The sequence below is a fragment of the Manis pentadactyla genome, chromosome 3, assembly GCF_030020395.1.
Source record: "Manis pentadactyla isolate mManPen7 chromosome 3, mManPen7.hap1, whole genome shotgun sequence".
NCBI classification, from domain to species: Eukaryota; Metazoa; Chordata; class Mammalia; order Pholidota; family Manidae; genus Manis; species Manis pentadactyla.
This window is the reverse complement of record NC_080021.1, coordinates 126,464,675-126,483,659: the sequence shown is the minus strand read 5'-3', so window position 1 is coordinate 126,483,659 and position 18,985 is coordinate 126,464,675. Positions and strand designations below refer to the sequence as shown.

Below are 18,985 nucleotides of genomic sequence, written 5' to 3'. Positions count from 1 at the left end.
TTTCCAAATACTGGGAAAATCACCCTGATTAGGCCAAACTACTGCGATGGCAGCTGTCAGCCATTCCAGGAGTGTTTGATTCCCTGAGGCGTGATGAGCATTTTGCAACAGCTGCCGGAGGGAAGGGTGAGTCGTCAGGGAAGCCATTCTCCCCATCTCAGTACCTGACACAACAGTGTTCTCCACCCCCATGTCCCAGAGACATAAAAGCCATGTAGGCAGAGATTCCGATGGCCTCTGCCTATGCTGGACCCTCATGTCCACTAGCTCATCCTGGGTATAGGGGCATAGCATGGAGTGCCCCACAACCTGTGGAGAGGGCTGCTCCTACCCCTGAGGAGCCCACAGTTGTTTCGTTTTCATTTTGTTAATTACAGCTGGAGAACATGGTACCTCCAGCGGAGGCCTGGGTAGCAGATCCGCCAGTGGCCCCACCTCCTCCTCTTCTCCCTCGGGCTCCTCCACCCATGGCTCCTCCTCCACCATTTCTGGGGCTGAAGGCACCACTCCTTTCTCCGCCTCCCCACGGCCTCCTGCTACGCGGCTTCCCCTCCACTAAAGAGTCTTCTAGGAGTGTGACCTGCCTTTTCAGTAACTGTCTCTCTTCTTTAATCGCATCCCGTAGGTTATCACTCAGCTCCTCCAGGCGATGCTGAAGTGTGTCTCTCTCCCACCCAAGTCCCTCTCTCTCCTCGCTAACCCTCTCGATAATCCTCTCTTTCTCCTTATAACATTTTCCAGTACCTGGATGAAAAGAGACCCTACAACGCCAGCCGCTACACGGCCCTCTAAGGTCTCCAAGCAGTCTTCCAACTCATGGGGGAGCTAACTCTGCAGCATCTGGTATTTCCACCTTTCCCCAGTTCTGGGGAAGGCACCACCCCTCTAGGAGGTACTTTACCCTAGTACAGCTCCCCACCAGGGGCTCCCAACTTGGAAGCCCCACAGCTGGGGGGATAATAACAGGTTAAGCGGCAACTTTTGCTGCTGCATCCGCTGGGGTCTCCCCACCATCCACAGGAGCGTCCCTCCCAAGGTTGCACCATTATGACAGATTTCGGGTTCAGAGGCACCCTGCCAACTGTGCCAGAATGTAAACCTGTGGAGAGGAAATACCAGGGCAAAATACCTCCAAAAACCAAAATCAATCAAAGGGAGAAATAAAGTTTAAAACCTGTTTATTGCTTACAAACTGCAATCGAGGGCAGTCTCTCTCCTCAGTTCTGGAAGAAGAGAGCAAGCAAGCCCCTCCCCTTAACCTCTCAGGTTCAGACACACTCGGTTGCCCAAGTAATTATCCATTGACATGGAGATGAACCTCTCCATCGGTGAGGATATGCAAATGAACCAAAGCCAGGAGAGATATTCTGGAAATGTTAAAATTTTACCCAGAGTGGGGAAGATCTTAGAACAATAGAAACAGAGGGGAACCCCTCTACTTGATTAGGGACATCTACAAAAAATCTATAACATTAATCATTTTTATTGTTAACATACACATAACATAAAATTTGCTATTTTAACCATTTATGTAATCACACCATTCTCCATTTCCAGAGCTTTTTCATCTTCCCCAATTGAAACTCTGCCCATTAAAGTAATAACTCCCCATCCCTCATCACTCCCAAGGTACTGATGACCTCTGTTTTACTTTGTCTCTATGAATATGCCTATTCTTAGTACCTGCTGTAAGTGGAATCAAAAAGTATTTGTCCTTTTGTGACTGGCTTATTTCAGCCAGGATAATGTTTTCAAGGTTAATCCCTGATGTAGCATGTATCAGAATTTCCTTTTTAAGGTAGAATAATTTAAAACTGTGTGTAGGTACAACGTTTTTTTATTCATCTGTTGGTGGACATTTGCGTGGAGCTATTGTGAATAATGCCGTAATGTTATGGACACTGGTGTACAAGTACCTGTTTGAGTCTCTGTTTTCAGTTCTTTGGCGTATATTCCTCGGAGTGAGATTGCTGGTCATAGGGTAAATTTTATGTTTAACTTTCTGAGGAAAGGCTGAAGTCTGTTCCAGAGAAAGGGCACCATTTTATGTTTCCCACCAGCAATGCACAAAGGTTCCAATCCCTTCACACCCTGCCCAAACTCCTTTTCCCTTTCTTTGGTAATAGCTATCCGGATTGATATGCAGAGGCACCTCACTGTGGGACAGTGTTCTCAACACTGTGAGCCGTGATGCTCTCTGCCTCATGTCAAGGACAAGGCAAAGATGTTTGCTGTCATCAGTCTTACTTGTGATTGTGCTAGAAATTCTACCGTAAGGCAGAAAGAGGAAATAAAATGCATATAGATTATAAGGGAAGAAATAAATCTGCCCCTATATGCAGGTGCCAGGATTGTCTATGTAGAAAAATCTCAAGGAACCTAGAAAAAAAAAACAACTAGAGCTAATAAGTAAGTTTAGCCAGGTTGCAGGATTCAAGATAAACAATTGTTTTTCTGCATCACAGCAATGAACGTATGATCATTGCAATTAAAAATACAATAGTAAATCACTAAAACCACTAAAAAATAAAAAAATTATTAGGTGTCAATCTAACAAAAATAGATATGGATCTGTGTGCTGAAAAGGACAAAGCTGATGACGAAATGAAAGAACATTGCAGTAAATGGAGAGACATAATCATGGTTCATGGATTTGAAGAGTCAACATAGTAAAGATGCCAGTTCTCCCCAAATTGATATACAGGTTTATTGCAAATGTTACCAAAATTCCAGCAAGGTTTTTTAGTAGATATAGACAAGGTTATTCCAAAATTTATATGGAAAGGCATGTGCTCTAGAATAGCTAAAATATCCTTTAAAATGAATAAAGGTGAGAATTAGTTTACCTGATTGCAAAACCTACTTTGTAGCTACAGTAATCAAAATTGAGTTTTTGACAAGCGTCATAGAGATCAATAGAGCAGAATAGAGAACCCCTAAGTAGAACCACCAGCAATAGAAAAGGGATTAATAGTCTTGAACACATGGCACCAGGTTCAGGTTAAAAGCAGGATCTATGGATCTCACCTGGATGCCCCACACCAGCGTTCTGGCTGCCTCAGCCCTATTTAGTGGCTTTGGTTGACTAGTGGGTATGGCTGGCTCCTGGATGAGCAGCAGTGTGTTTGTGTTACAGGCATTCATGGCCTTCAGGGATGTGGCTGTGGCCTTCACCCAGAACGAGTGGCAACTGCTGAGTCCTGCTCAGAGGACCCTGTATCGGGATGTAATGCTGGAGAACTACAGCCACTTGGTGTCTCTGGGTAAGGATGGCCTGTCTCAGGTCTCACACTGCCTGTGAGCATCAAGATTTTTATGTCGCAGCTGCTGTGCTTTTGGCTCAGAAAGAAAAGCAGTATTTTTCCTGTACTCCTGGAGAAAGTCTGGATTCTACAGAGTTGAAAATAGGGAAGGTGTGTCTAGTGTCTGATGTGTCTCTTCCAAAGCCGGGCCCCTCCTCCTAAGTGATCTTGCTTCAAGTGGGAGATGTGTTTGCTTCAGTTTGGGAGAATCAGTATATACTGCCTTTGGATCTAGGATCCCTGTCTCTGGAGTTGTCCTTTCTCAGCTTTCAGAGAGGCTTTGCTGCCCACCCTGAGCCCCGGGACTCCCTTCTGGGTTACTGCCTTCCCCTGCAGACTTGAGTTCAGTGATAGCCTCTTAAACCACTAACCCAAGGCCATCTTGTTTTTTTTCCCTGTAAGTAGGAGTTGCCTTTTCCAAACCAAAACTCATCACACAACTGGAGGAAGGGGATGAGCCCTGGAGAGAGGAGAGTGAATGTCTTCTGGGCGTTTGTCCAGGTGAGTGGGGAGCAGCAGGCAGGCAAGGAGACAGGACATCGAGGTGTTCAGTTTCTCCAGGACCCCAGCTCTGCCATCCTGCTCACCCTGTACAGGGCTCCCCTGGATTCCCCTGCCTCACCCAAGCAGCCTCACAGCTCACTTGGCCATCCTTCCCCAGCATGTTCTGGGACCTCCCCATTCTTGGGCTTTCCTTGGGTGGTTTGACCTTGACCATAGCCCTTTCCTCTGAGATTAAGTCATCTGCTAGATACTGTTCAGCTTCCATTCTTAACCTAGCAGCTGTTTTGTACATTGGTTCTACCCCATAAATTCCCACAACTTTGTTTCTTTTATTTTATGATGGGTTATTTAAGATTACAAGAGGTTGTGACAAATTATACAGTGAGTGCCAGTGGGCCTTCCCTGTAGTCTAAGAACAGAATGTTAAAAAGGCTGGGGACAGCCCTTGGCCTTCCCTGGCTGTCCTGCTTCTGCAGCCCGGCCTGGAGAGTCCCATTTCTGCATTAGCTCCCATTCTGCCTCCACCCTTCTTTGCACTTGTTGGGTCCTTTCAGTTTACAAACTTCTCTGCCCAAAGAATTGTAATATACACATCCTTCCAGGACATACTCTTCTCCCCGCTTTATATGAAGCTCATGGTAAAATGTATAGGTTTAGTTTATACTTTTATATGAATATTGCTGTTTTAATGCACTTGAATTATCATTTGGGCATTTCGGTTATTTCCAATTTTTGGCTATTAAGTAATGTTGCTGTGTATTCTTGTTACTTTCTTGAAAATGTGAAAGAGTTTTTCTCACAGTTCACACCTAGGGGCACTGGGGCTACTTCACGGGCATGTGTGGCCTCAACCTGATGAGGTTATGCCCCACTGTTCTGAAGTTGTTACACTACTTGACACTACCTGCAGCTGTGATGAGAGCTCTTGTTCACGTTGTCACAGGCACTAGGTATCGACAGGCCTTGTTTTTCACCCATCTGTCTGTTCTCCAGTGGAATCTCAGAAGGGTTTTGCTTTCCACTGAGCATGAGCACGTTTTGCTGTGTTGACTAGCATTGGTGTTTCCTCTCCTGCAGTTTGACCATTCAGGGTGTTACCTCCTTTTCATTTGGCTGCTTCTTTCTGTTACTGTTTTGTAGAAATTCCATATAAATTCTGGGAACACTTAGGTCTTCAGTCCAACTGGAATTAATTTTATGTGAATGTTGGAAGGTAAGGATAGATTTTTGCCTGAATTATCTTTTTTCATTCTCTTATTTTCAACATTCCTAGCATTTTATTTTTCTTTTGTTATTTGTTTGCTTCTAAATACAGTCATATATAAGTACATGTAAAAGCACATATACTTGTGCTTTTACAGCGGACTTAGTGCTTTTGTATTCTTTTAAAAAGAACTACAACATAAGCTATAATTATAGTATAATATAAAGATATGTTATCATGGCATAAGGTGCTATTACAGTTAATGGTTAAGGGATAATTACAAGGTATATTGTCAAAGTATAATAAACTGCATATGTTGAAAGTATAAAATTTCTTGTGTTTTGATATATGTGCACAGCCAGGAAACCATCACCATGATCCACATACCAGGCAAACCTGTCACTCCTGAGTTTCCTTGTGCCTCATTGGAATTCCTGTCTCCTACCCCTCCCTGTCTTTCCCCTCCTCCCCAAACCCAGCAACCAGTGATCTGCTTTCTATCATTATAGATTTATTTGCATTTCCTAGAACTCATGTAAATTGAATTATACAGAGTACATACTGGATTGTTTTACTTAACATAATTATTTTGAATTCCATCAGTAGTGCATTTTCTTTTTATTGCTGAGTAGTAGCTCATTATATAGATATCACTACTTAACCATTCACCTACTGAAAAACATTTGGTTAATCTCCAGCTTTGATGAATACAGATAAAGCTTATGTGATCACATTCATGAAAAGTTCTGGTGTGGACATACGCTTTCATTTCCTTTGGATAAATACCTGGGAATGGAATGGCTGGGTTATATGATACAGTGTACATTTTACGTTTTACAAAACTTATAACCTATTTTCCAAAGTGGCTGCTCCATTTCACATGTCCACTGGCAATGTATGAGAGTTCCATATACTCCTTATTTTTGTCAACACTTGATATTATTATTTTAATTTTAGACATTCTGAAAGCTGTGTAGTGGCATCTTACTATGGTTTTAATTGACATTTTCCTAATGACTGATGATGTTGAGACTTGTCATGTGCTTATTTGCCATCTGGATATATTTGATGAAATGTCTTCTCGAATCTTTTGCCCATGCAAAAAATTGGTTTCTTATTTTTTTGTTAATTGAGTTTTGAAAGTTCTTCATATACTCTGTATAGAAGTCCATTATCAGATGTGCAATTTACAAATATTTCCTCTATGGTTTGCTTTTCATTCTCTTAATAGTGTCTTTCTAAGAGAAATTCCTCACTTTGGTGGAGACCGAAGTTTCAATTTTTCTCTCATGTGTTTCACTTTTAATGCTTTAAGAAATCTTTGCCTAGCCTAAGATAAAAAAGATTTTCCCATATTTTTTCTTCTTGAAGCTTTATAATTTTTTTGTACATTTAGTTCTATAATCTATTTTGAGTAAGTTCTTATACTTAGTACCAGGTTTGGATTTAAGTATATTTGTGGGTTTTTTTGGTATCTAAATACCCAATTTTTCTGGCACCACATATTGATAAGACAATCTTTCCTTCGCTGAGTTGCCTGTACACCTTTGTGGTAAAGCAGTTGACTGTGGGTCTGTATCTGGACTGTATTTTTCCATTCTTCCCTTTGTCTCTCATGATGCCCATACCACATAATCTTGATTAATGTGACTTTATAATAAGTCTGGAACTCAGATAGTGTAAGTCCTTCAACATTTTTTTCTTTATTAGAGTTGTTTTAACTATTCGAGTTTCTTTGCATTTCCATATGGGTTTTAGAATCAGTTTGAAAATTTTCACAAAAAATCTTGCTGAAATTTTTATTGATTAGGTTGAATCTGCATCAGTTTGTGCAGAATTTGCATGTTAATGATACTGTGTCATCCAATATATATACCCAGTATATCTGAACATTTTTATGGGACTTCATATTTTGTCAGCATTGTTTTTATAGTTTTTACTGCACTGGTTTTTTGCATCTTGTCACATTGATCCCTCTGTATTTCATATTTTTGATGCTATTTTCAAATTTTAGTTTTAATTGTTTGTTGATAATACATATAAATACAATTAATTTATGTATAATGATCTTGTATCAAGTAAACCTGCAAAACTTACTTCTTAGCTCTACTACCTTTTCCTGTAGATTCTGTAGGATTTTCTGTAGAGATGATCGTGTTATTTGTGAACAAGTATAGTTCTACCTCTTTTTTTGCATTCAGTATGTCTTCAATTTCTTTTTCTTGCCTCATTGCACAGGTGAGAACACCCAGTGTGGTGATGAATTTAAATGGTGAGAGTGAACATCTTTTCTTTGTTCCTGATCTTAAAGGGAAATACTTTCCTCCTAAGTGTAAGTTTTATAGCGGCCTCTTATCAGCTTGACAGACTTCTCTTTTATTCCTTTTTGATGAGAGTTTTAATTGGGAACAGATGTTGGGATTGTCAAAAATTTTTTGGCACATTTTTAGATGACCATGTCTTTTTCTTTTTTTTTTTGGTCTTCTAAGTTGAATTCACTGATTTTTTTCCTTGTTAAACAAGCCTTGTTTTTCTGTTAATACAATACACTGAGCTCATTCAGATCTCACTCAGTTTCACCTTCACTTGTGTGTGTTTGTGTTTTGAACCAGGTCTGTTCATGTAACCACCACTGTGTTTAAAAGTGCAGAATAGCTGCATTGCTGGCCCCTTGTGTGCCCTGTAGCCACTCTTTTCCCTCCTCCCTGTCTGCCTCTGGAAACCACTGATCTGTTCTCTAAGGTTTGTCGTTTCAGGAATGCTCTGTAAATCACACAGATGTCACCTTTTGGGACTGCCTTTCTTTCATGTAGCATGATCCTCTTGCGATCCATCTAAATTGTTGAATGTACCAATGACTCATTCTTTTTATTGCCAAGTAGTACCACAGTTTGTTAAACCATTCACCCACTGAAGGATATTTGGGCTGTTTGCAGTTGGGGCTGGTATAAATAAAGCTGCTCTAAACATTTGTGTATAGGTTTTCTTGTGTAAACATAGTGTTTTCATTTCTGGGTAAGTGCCCAAGAGGGCAGTTGCTGGGTCATGTGGTAAGCATATGTTTAGTTTGGTGAAAAAAGGGCCATACTCATGTTCAGAAAGGTTAGAACATGTTATGTTCCCACCAGCACTGTTTGATCCAGTTTCTTTGCATTCTTGCCAGCATTTGGCATTAGCACTATTTTTTATTTTGTTCATTCTGACAGATTTCTAGCAAATATCTTCTTGGCTGGTAAGAATGAGGAGCTTAGTGAAGCAGTTCTCTCAGGGAGCGCTGGGTAGCAGAGCATATCTGAGTAAGTGCACTTTGTAAAGCTTTCCCCTTCTTCACAAAGAGCCTGCTGTTCTTCCAGGAGGTAGGTAAAGAGCTTATGAGGTCCTGTTCAGGGGTGGCTGTGTCCTTAGCCTCTGCTCCTCCTTCTCGACACTCTCTATCTGGCAGAGGGGTTGTGAGTGTGAATTAAGATCTGATCTGACCACCAAGTGGTCCTGGCAAAGATGGTCTAACAAAGGTGGGAGGAAAAGGGATAGTCTCCTACTGAGTCGACTCATGTGCATGCTTGGCGGGAAGGACCTGCGGACTCAGGGCCAGGGTGTCCACTGGAGCATCTCCAGACAACACCTTGGCAGTTCATCTCAGTGAGGCGGGCCCCACAAGTAATGGGTAGCATGCATATCATTAACTAGAGTGGTTTTTTTTTCTTTTTAGGTGGAATTTAGGAATGCATAGGAAATGCAAAATCTTAAGTGTACTAGTCTACAAGTTCAAACAATGCATACACCTCTACAACCTAAACTTTATCAAAATACCAGGCATTACTGTCACCCTAGATCATTCCCTTGTGGCCTATCCCAGTAAACCCCCAGTCCTATCCCTCAAAGGTACCACTGGTCTGACTATATTTCACCCTAGCCAGTTTTGCCTGCCATACAGTTTTGCATAAATGTAATCATATAATGTGTATTTTTTTGTATAAGTCTTCTTGCGCTCAGTATAAAGTTCTTAAGCTTCATCCATGTTGTTGCATACGTCAGTACTCTGTTTTGAATGCTGGCTAGCATCCCGTTGTATGAATATACAACTATCCATTCTTCTGGACAAATACTTTGGTGAGGTCCAGTTTTTGTTATTTTGAAAAAGCTTCTATTAACGTTCTTATGCTAGGTTTTTGTTTTGTTGGTAAAATTTTTTTGATTTGTATTTGGATAAATACCTAGGGTATAGGGTGGATATATTAATTTCCTAGGGTTGCTGTGACAAATTACCACAACCTGAGAGGGTTAAGACAAAAAAAAATTATTCTCTCCCAGTTCAGAAGTCAGAAATTCTAAATCAACCTGTCAGCAGGGCCGATTTCTTCTGGAGGTTCTGAGAGAGAATGTGTTCCTCACCTCTCTCCCGGCAGTCCTTAACATTTTGTGTCACTCCCATCTCTGCCTCCGTGGGCATGTAGCCATCTTCATTCTGTGAGTCTGTACCCACATCTCCCTCTTGTGAGAACACCAGTTGCTGGGAAGGCTCACCCTGATCCAGTATCACCTCATCTTCTCTTGGGACCCTATTTCCGAATAAGGCCACATTCACTTGTTCCAGATAGATGTGAATTTTGGTGGGATATTTTTCAGCCCAGTACCTTGGGTCATAGGGTAAATGTATGTGTAGTTTTATGAGAAATGACCACACCTTTCCCAAAGTGGTGCCATTTTTCACTTCCATGAATAACACAGAGTTCCTATTGCCTCACGTCTTCCCTGGCAGTTTCCATTGTATCTACTGGGACGGATATGTTGTAGTCTCATGAGGGTTTAATTTGTTTCCTGATGATTCATGATGTCGTGCACTTTCTGCGTGCTTTTTTGCTCATTCACATGTATCATATATCTTACTTTGTGAAGTATCTATTCAGATCTTTTTTCCAACTTTACTGCATTTTTTTAAGTTGTCCAGTTCTTTCTTTATTAATCCTGGACATCAGTCCTTTGTCATCTGTACATTTTGTGAATATTTCCCTTAGTCTGAAACTTTTCTGTTCATTTCCTTAAACAATAACTTTTGATGAGCAGATGTTTACTTTTGAAGAAGTCTAATTTTCCTCTTAAATTTTTCTCAGGAAGATAATGTATATCTTCTAATTGCCATATTAGGTTTAGCTTTCACATTTAGGTCTATGATCTTTCTCGAACTCACTGCTATGAAGGGTGTGAGACAAGGACGAAAATTTATTTTTCTTTTTCATCTGGAGATCCATTGGCTGTAGCACCATTTGTTGCCTTCCCCTCATTGGATTGCTTTGTTGAAAATCCAATGACTGCCTAAATTTTACACTCCGTTTTGTTCCTGAGATTAATATGTCTATCCTTAAACCAAACTACACATCTGTATTAGTAGGACGTAGGAAGTCTTGAAGTAGTGTAAATCCTCTCCCTTTGTTTTTCTTTTGCAAGATTGGTTTGGATAGTGTAGGTCCTCTGCATTTCTACTTAAATTTTAGGATCGATGGGGGAAGGAGTAAAAGAAAGGGAATAATGAAAATAAGAGCAGGAATCAATGAAATTCCACACAGCTTAACAACATAAAAAAAATTGCAAAGCCAATTATTGATTTTCTGAAAAGTTCAACAAAATTGTGTATCTCTAGATAGAAAGAAGACATGAATAAATTGAGAAATGAAAGGGAAGTTGTCACTACAAATCCTTAAGACTTGAACAGGATAATAAAGGAATGTTATGAACAAGCTTATACTAACTTATACTAGTTAACAAGCTTAAACCAAGGCTTTTTCTAGGATGTGCCTCAAAACCCTTCCAGCCTCTTTCCATCTCCCAATTCCAAAGCCACTTACAGTTTAAGGTTTCTGTCAGAGTTGCACCCGACTCCTGGTACCAAAATCAGTATTAGGGTTCAGAATCCAGAGTAACAGAAATCAGTATCCAGAGTAACAAAACCAATAGGTTGTGTGTGCCTGTGCGTGTATACATGCATATGCATATACAGGCACACAAACACACACATGAGATAATTATAAGCAGTTGGCTCATGTGATTATGGAGGCTGAGAAGTCCCAAGGTCCTGCAGGCAGTAAGATAAAGGCCTTTCAAGAGCAGATTGTGTAGTTCCACCCAAAGCCTGGCAGGCTCAGCACCCAGAAGAGCTGATGTTTCAGTTCAGTACAAAAGCAGGAAAAAGTCCCCATTCTCTTGCTCGGTTTGAAGGCAGGCAGGCAGGAGGAGTTCCCTCTCATTTGGGACAGGGTCAGACTTTTGATTTGATGAGGGCCACCACATTAGGGAGGGTAGTCTGCTTTACTCCATCTGTCCCTTAAATGTTAAAGTCATCCAGAAACACTCAATATGTTTGACTGAATGTCTGGGCATCCTGTAGCCAGCCAAGCTGTCACACTGAATTAACTATCACAAATGCTAATGTCTTTTATGTTGTCATGAATCCTGGAGATGATATACTGTCAAAGTTGCCCAGTTTCCAGGGATTCTGATTGATATTGAAAATGTCCCACTTCTACATTATGGATCAAGTCTTAAAATTCTTTAAATTGCTTAAAAGCAGTGTGCCCACCATTGCTTCTCTACTGAGCTGCAGGTAAGGCCATTGTTCTAATCCACAGCTATACTTTTATCTCTCTCAACTGCAGCTGCAGGAGGAACATTTTCTTTAAGGAGCCAGTAGGCACTAGGTTTTCTCTTTGGAAAAGCTCATGGGCAATTATTAAAATGCTTATTGGCCTGGAAAGTGAATCAGCACAAGAGTGCTGTAGATTTTAGGAGCTTATAAACTGAGTAATTTTATTCCACATCTGGGAATTTTTATGATTAACTGAAAAGCATTATGTTGGTAAAAATCTATTTTTATTTCTCCTTTTATTCTAGAACTTCTAGCTGCTTAAAACCATGTTAAATTTTAAGAGTTTCCCAAAGTGGACACTATAATTTTAAATCATTTTTAGTTAAAATTTGCCACTTGACTCACTAGGCACGAACATTGTGATGGGTGAATATTCCTATTAGAGACTTGTTCCTACAAGTTGACATTAACTGTATTTACACCAGTCACCATATTTAATACGGAGGATCTGCAAAAGTGATTCCCCTGCTGCTGAAAGGCCTGCCTGTAGTGATGTGCAGTTTACCCCGGCCCATTTGGTTCTGTGACCCAGCGGTCTATAAGCACACTGAGGGGAAGGCAGTGGCTGCTTTTCTCTTCCCACCAAATCACAGATGAGCAGACAGTAGCTCACAATGAAAGGTCAGCTGTCAGAATGCTAGAGTCACAACAGAGCATTTATTGGAAACTGCTGGCAGAAATGACGTGACTGCCAGGAGCTGTGATACGGACAGCTTGGTTGAGCAGAGCAGACTTAGGGCCAGCGAGCCAGACCAGTCCACATCACTGATGGAAGCCAGAGATGCCACCAGGCCTGAGGGGCTCCCTTTCACTTTGGGAAGTCCAATGGGGTCTGCACTGGCAGGTGACAGCCAAGGCCATCCCACAGGAGCCTCTGGGTCTGGGGACATACACACGCACACACACAGAGCTAAGCTTACCGAGTAAGTTTGCTGAGAAGGAAATGTAAGGGTGTTAAGTGTCAGGAAGTGGGTTTCATGGTAGCTATTCTTGTTAGTAATGGAAGCTAGCTTTTTAGGCCAGATGGTAGATCAGGGTTTGAGAAACTTTTGTGAAGGGCCAGATAGTAAGTATTTTAGCCTTTTTTTTCATGTTTGTGGCAGCTCCTTCACTCTGTTGGTGAGAAAGCTACCACGGGCTCCGTGCAGAATGAGGGTGGCTGTGGTCCAACAGATGTTTATTTACATGACACTGGCAGGCTGTAAGTTGTTGGCCCAGGTGTAGATAGTTCATGAAGTATATCTCATTGTTGCTTGGTGAAGGGGTCAGGTGAGGAAAGGCCTGCTACACTGCATTTATTCAAAGGTCGTGGTATTTTTCATCAGCTGCAGGCAGATAGAACCAGTGTAATGGAGCAAGGCATTCAGATACCTCCTAGGCAAGAGCTGTTTTAAGTGGGAATTTGTACTTTTACAATAATTTATAGAAGACTGAGAAAAGCAGGTTTTGGATTATTGGGGTCACCAGTAGCCAGACTCCTTTAAGGGGTCATAGGCCTAGACTATATCTCAGTGTTCCATTGCCACATCCCCATCTTCTGTTAGAGAACTCCGTACATAATCCTCTAGGAAGTACTTGTTCAGGACTTGGAGACACCTTCTGGTTCATTTTCCCGTGGATCTCTCACTCTCCTTTTCACTGCTTCTCCCAGGGAGGATCTCGGTAGGGCAGCTTCTTTTAGTTACTCTGTTTCTTATAGGAAAAGTCACTTAAGAAACCTGTAATAAGTCAGTTTAACTGTCAGTTGAAGTATATCTTCCTGCATAGCTTTTATGTCAACGTTAAAGCCTGTGGCTCATAAGATAATGGTAGTAGGGAGAATGCAGGACTCCAGGGACAGCAGTGTCTGGGACTGATACCTGGCACAGAGCTGGTTTGTCATGTGCACTTTCTGTGTTGTGACAGGATGTGCATTAATGTATCACCATGGGTTGGAGGTAGGTCTGTGAAGATCTTTGTTGTGTTAATAGCTGAGGATGCCTGTTGGGCAAGTGTGACCATCCACAAGGTACCTGTGGGAATTCTGACCAAGACTTTCTCTCCACCAGAAACAAGGACAGAACTCCAGCCATGTCTTTCCTGCCCAGTGGCCTTTTCCAGTCCACAGTTTCTCAGACCATATGTGCTGTGCAGTCAGCCCTCTCAAGTCTTCCCAAGCTCTTCTGTGGGGAAATACTTTCCACTAGAGGCTCCAGACTGCATGAGTGAGAAGGCCGAAGATGGGGAGAGAAAAGCCTCTGGCACTGTGTTGCTGAGGCTGCAGCCAAGTGGGACTTCCAGGATGCTCTTCAGCCTGTCTCAGGGTCAGCGGGTAGGTCGGGTGGAAGGCGGCGTTCATGGAGGACTGGAGCAGGGCGTGAGCGCCGAGGAGGCAGACGTGTCCGGTGCTGGAGCAGCCGCCCATGGGAGCTGTAGACTAGGACTTGGCAGGACATCCCGCCTCTTTGGCCTGCAGACGCATCATGTGTGCCCTGAATGTGGCAGAGGCTTCTGCCAGAGGTCGGACCTCACCAAGCACCAGAGGACGCACTCAGGGGAGAAGCCTTATAGTTGTGGGGAATGTGGGCAAGGCTTTCGACAAAAGATCGCCCTCATCTTGCACCAGAGGACACACTTGGAGGAGACGTCCTTCGTGTGTCCCGAGTGTGGGAGAGGCTTTTGCCAAAAGGCATCGCTCCTCCAGCCCTGGAGCTCACATTCAGGGGAGAGGCCCTTCCTGTGCCCAGAGTGTGGGTGCAGCTTCAGGCACCAGTTGCTGCTCCTCAGTCACCAGGTCACACACTCAGGGGATAAGCCTTATGTCTGTGCTGAGTGTGGGCGTGGCTTTCGCCAGAAGGTCACCCTCATCAGACACCAGAGGACGCACACAGGGGAAAGGCCTTACCTGTGCCCCGAGTGTGGGCGTGGCTTTCGCCAGAAGGTCTCCCTCATCAGACACCAGAGGACACACACAGGGGAGAGGCCTTATGTCTGTGCCGAGTGTGGGCATGGCTTTAGCCAGAAGGTCAACCTCATCAGACACCAGAGGACGCACACAGGGGAGAGGCCTTACCTGTGCTCCGAGTGTGGCTGCACCTTTGGCTTCAAGTCACTCCTCACCAGACACCAGAGGACTCACTCAGTGGAGGCGACTGATGTGCATGGAGTGTGTGAGCAGGGACTTGGCCAGAAGTCCCACCTTGCCTCTGACCAGAGGACACACTCAGGAGGGAAGCCATGTGTGTGTGGTGAGTGTGGGCGCAGCTTTGGCTTCAACTCAGCCCTCATCAGACACCAGCGCACCCATTCGGGGGAGAAGCCATATGTGTGCAGGGAGTGTGGCCGTGGCTTTAGCCAGAAGTCTCACCTCCACAGGCATAGGAGGACCAAGTCTGGCCATCATCTCCTGCCACAAGAGCTGTTCTGACCTTTCCTTTCCTCTCCCGGGGTGTGAAGATGACAGAAATTGCTTGGAAATATTCTGCTTTCCTCAGATGCAGTGGAGCAAAAAATGTATTGCATTCTTTCAGTGATCATAAAATCATTGATTTATGGTTTATTTTCTCAGTAACAATGTGTTTAATTTGCTAGGGCTGTCATAACAAAATTCCAGAGACTTGGTTCTTTAGAAGAAAAATTTATTTCTCACAGTTCTTGAGACTGGAGGTTCAAGGTCAATGTGTAGGCAGTTTGATTCCTGGCTTCTTGCCTTGGCTTGCATGTGACTGCATTCTCGCTGTGTCCTCACCTGTCCTTTGGCTGCATGTGTGCCTGCCTGGTGTCTCCCTCTTCTGAGGATACCATATATACTCTGATAGGGCCCCATCCTTACCACCTCATAACATTTACCTTTGAGAGGCCCTGTCACCAGATAAAGTCATGCTGTGGGTTCTGCCTTCAACATACGAATTTGAGAACAATTCACTCCATACCTCTCATCCCTGTGGACCCCAGAATTCATGTTCTTCTCACATAAAAAACACATTCACCCCATTTTAACAGCCTCCAAAGTTAACCCGTTCCAGCACCAGTTCTGTCTAAAAGCTCAGCTCAAGCTCATCCAGATCAGGTGTGGGTGAGACTACGGTGCATGTCTTCCTGTGGAAAACTCCCATCCAGCTGTGAGCCTGTGACCCTGACAGGACATCTGCTTCCACATAAAATAGTGGGACAGAGTTCACGTTCCCATTCCAAAGGTGGGAAGAAGGAAGGATTCATGGGTCCCAAGCAAGTCTAAAAGCTAGCAAGGCAAATCTTTTAAGCTCTAAGGCTTGAGAAAGATCTTGGGGTGGATGCTCTGCTCTCTGGCCCCACAGGTGCAGCAGCGATGCTGCCTTGGCCCACTGACACGACAAGGAGATGTACCGGCCCCTCAGCTTGTCCCCTCTGGGCCCACCGTGGGAAGGGCAGAGCTGCTGATCTCTGTTTCCCCTCTGGGTCACTTCTTCGTCTTCCTGAAGGATAACACACATGCAGCCAGAGCTCTCGTCCCTGCGGCATCGCAGAAGTCTGTCCGCCTGCCTTCATTTTGTCCCATATATATTACCTTAATCCAGCCTACAGAATATCAGCTGAGATGGTTGATTGGTTCCAAATTAATCTCTTAATCAAATGATTGTCCAGCAACGCTGTTGGTGTTTTTTCCAGAATGTACTTTTTCATTTTTTGCAATATGGACAGGCTGATAATTTTCTAAATCTTCAAGATCTCGTTCCTTTTCACTAAACAGTTCCTTCAGTCAGTCTCAAATTTTACTATAAGGGGCAAGGAGAAACTAGGCCACACCTTCAACACCTTTCTTAGAAAATTCTCCTTAGCTAAATATCATCACTTATGCCACTTACAGTCTCTACTCTCCACAAAACACTGAAACACAATTTGGCCAAGTTCTTTGCCACTTATAACAAGAACTTTCCTCCAGTTTCCAGTAGCATTTCACATTTCCATCTGAGACCACACCAGAATCACTTTAAATGTCCACACTACCACTGTGACCTCTTCAGGGCAATCCAGGCTTTTTCTAACAAGTGCCTGAAAATTCTCCCACCACCCAGTTCCAAGCCACCTCCATATTTTTAGATATTATAGTAGTATCTAACTTGTTTTCTTTTGCCATAACAAAAGGGACTGGGCAGCTTAAACAACAAATTTATTTTCTCATAGTTCTGCAGACTGGAGTCCAAGATCAAGGTGTTGCAAGGGTGTTTTCTACTGAAGCCTCTCTCGTTGGCCTACAGAGGGGCCACCTTCTCTCCTCACTAGGCCTTTCCTCTGCTTATGTGCCAGAGAGCAAGCAAGCTGTGGAGTTTCTTACCCTTTCTTATAAGGATGCCAGCCCTGGCAGATTAGGGACCCACCCTATGATATGACACCATTAACCTAAATTACTTCCTTATAAGCCCTATATCCAAAGTCCTGTCAACATTAGGGATTAGAACGTCAACCTGTGACTTTGGGAAGGGTGAAATTCAGCACATAGCCCTCTATCCTCTGGACCCTCCCCACCCCAAATTCCTATCTGGCCATCACCTCCTGCCATAAAGAGTTGTTCTTACCTTTCCTTTCCCCATGAATGTGAAGACAGAAATTGTTAGGAAATGTTCCACTTTCCCAAAATGTAGAAAAACATGTTGCTTTCTTTCAGTGTTCCTGAAATAGTTTATGGTCTCCTGTCTAAGCAGCAATCCTCTGTATTTTACAGCCTTTGCTTTAAAAAAACTGCTTCTTTACAAAGCTGCACACCTGGTTATGTACCTCAACTCACCTGTTGAGAATTCCAAGGTACTCAGTCTCTTGGGAGACACAGGAGAGTCGCTGTGTATTTGTTTGGACTCTGCTCCTGTGGGAGGGGAGAGCAGTTAATGGCAGCCTTCATCCTCACCCTTTCTTGAGTCTTCCAACATCCATATGAGCCCAAGCCACACACACAGACTCCCCCAAGGGTAGGATGAAGGGCAGTGTATTAGCACTGAGCCCTGCAGCCTGAGGTCCTATCCCATTAGCTACACATGTATATGCCAGAGACCCAGCCCCATGGCCTTCAGCCACCACCCTCCCTCGTCTTCCTGTCAAGGGTAAAGATCTGGAGTATCTGTCTTTATATCCAGGCCAGGCATTGCCCCTTTAGCCACTGCCTCACTGTCTGATCCCCAGAGCCCAAATGTCCCAGGGATACCTAGTACAGATGTCCCTGGCAGACACCTCACCCAGAGCGGGCTGTGTCCCTTTGCCTTGGACACTGAATGGTTACTGCAAGATAATTTCCCCCAGGCCTCAATCCAGAGACAATAAAAGATTTATAAAAGTTGGTATACAAAAATTTAAAAACTTGACTGGCAAAAAATGCCATAATAACAGAAGACAGATGACTGGAAGAAAAGTATGTGTCAATATATAAGTCAACATATTTTACAGATAAAACATTAATATCCCCATTTTATAAGAATTTTTAAAAACCAAAGGGAAAACACCAGAAATCCTACAGAAAAGTGGACAAAGACATGATCAGACAGTTTACCAAAAGAGGTATAAAGAAATGAAAAGATGTTCAACTTCACTCATTTTAAGATAAATGCAAATTTCAGCAATGCTGAGATACCATTTCTCAACTCATCAGCTTGGCAAAAACTCAAGAGCTTGATGGTACCATGTATTGGTGGGGCTGTAGGGATCTTCATACATTGGCCATGGGAATGCAAAAATGACATAAGCCTTATAGAGGACAATTTTGCAAAACTTAATAATAAAACTAGGGGCTCTCTTGTCCCTCCTGGCCTGAGCCAGGAACTCTGTCCTCTCCCTGTATCTCTCAATAAAAGCCTCTCCCTGGCTCTCCTACCTTGGGTGTTTGCTAAGTTCATTCTTTGCTCTGGGGACAAGAACCCCAGCATCATCTTTGGGGGCTCTTCCAGGAAATCTTCAGAGATGAGTATCAGCACCTGAGCCTGCCTTTTCTCTCACTGTCCTCATAGAAGGAAGCCGTCTATGGCTCACAGCATCAGGCGTTCATCAGCCACTTAAATGGGACTAGCCCGGCTGCTGATCTCAAAGTCCCAAGTGACAGGTTCCCCTGTGTCTCCCTCAGTGGATCCCCCATCTCCCCTGGGAGCCGGGAAAGTCACCTGAGTGGAGGCCAGGATTCCCCTTCAGAGGCATCTCCCTGGATGTGAGGGACTGAGGAAGGCCCTGGGCAACTGCGAGGGTCTAGGCTGAGGCTGCACTTCAGCGGCTTCTCAAAGGCCCCCGTGTCTGGAATCAGGCCCCGACAGCCCGACTGGGTGTCCATGAGGAGTGTCTCTCTGTTTCTTCTCTGACTCCCAGCCTGCTAATTCAGGCTGCCCTGGCCTCTGGGTGAGA

The 18,985-nt window shown here is 43.4% G+C and overlaps 1 protein-coding gene across 4 annotated transcripts in view; it reads left to right on the top strand.

The window, feature by feature from the left end:
• Positions 1-15,188, top strand: part of ZNF169 (zinc finger protein 169) — a 42,427-nt gene extending 27,239 nt beyond the window's left edge. For 3 of the 4 annotated variants that reach the window (XM_036896944.2, XM_057498397.1, XM_057498395.1), the window contains 3 exons: positions 3,137-3,263; positions 3,705-3,803; positions 13,699-15,188. In XM_036896944.2, coding sequence (XP_036752839.2) covers positions 3,137-3,263; positions 3,705-3,803; positions 13,699-15,056 — 1,584 coding nt within the window. In that variant the 3' untranslated portion in view covers positions 15,057-15,188. The remainder of the gene's footprint in view (positions 1-3,136; positions 3,264-3,704; positions 3,804-13,698) is intronic. The other variant, XM_057498396.1, reaches the window with a different exon arrangement.
• Positions 15,189-18,985: the final 3,797 nt, after the last annotated feature.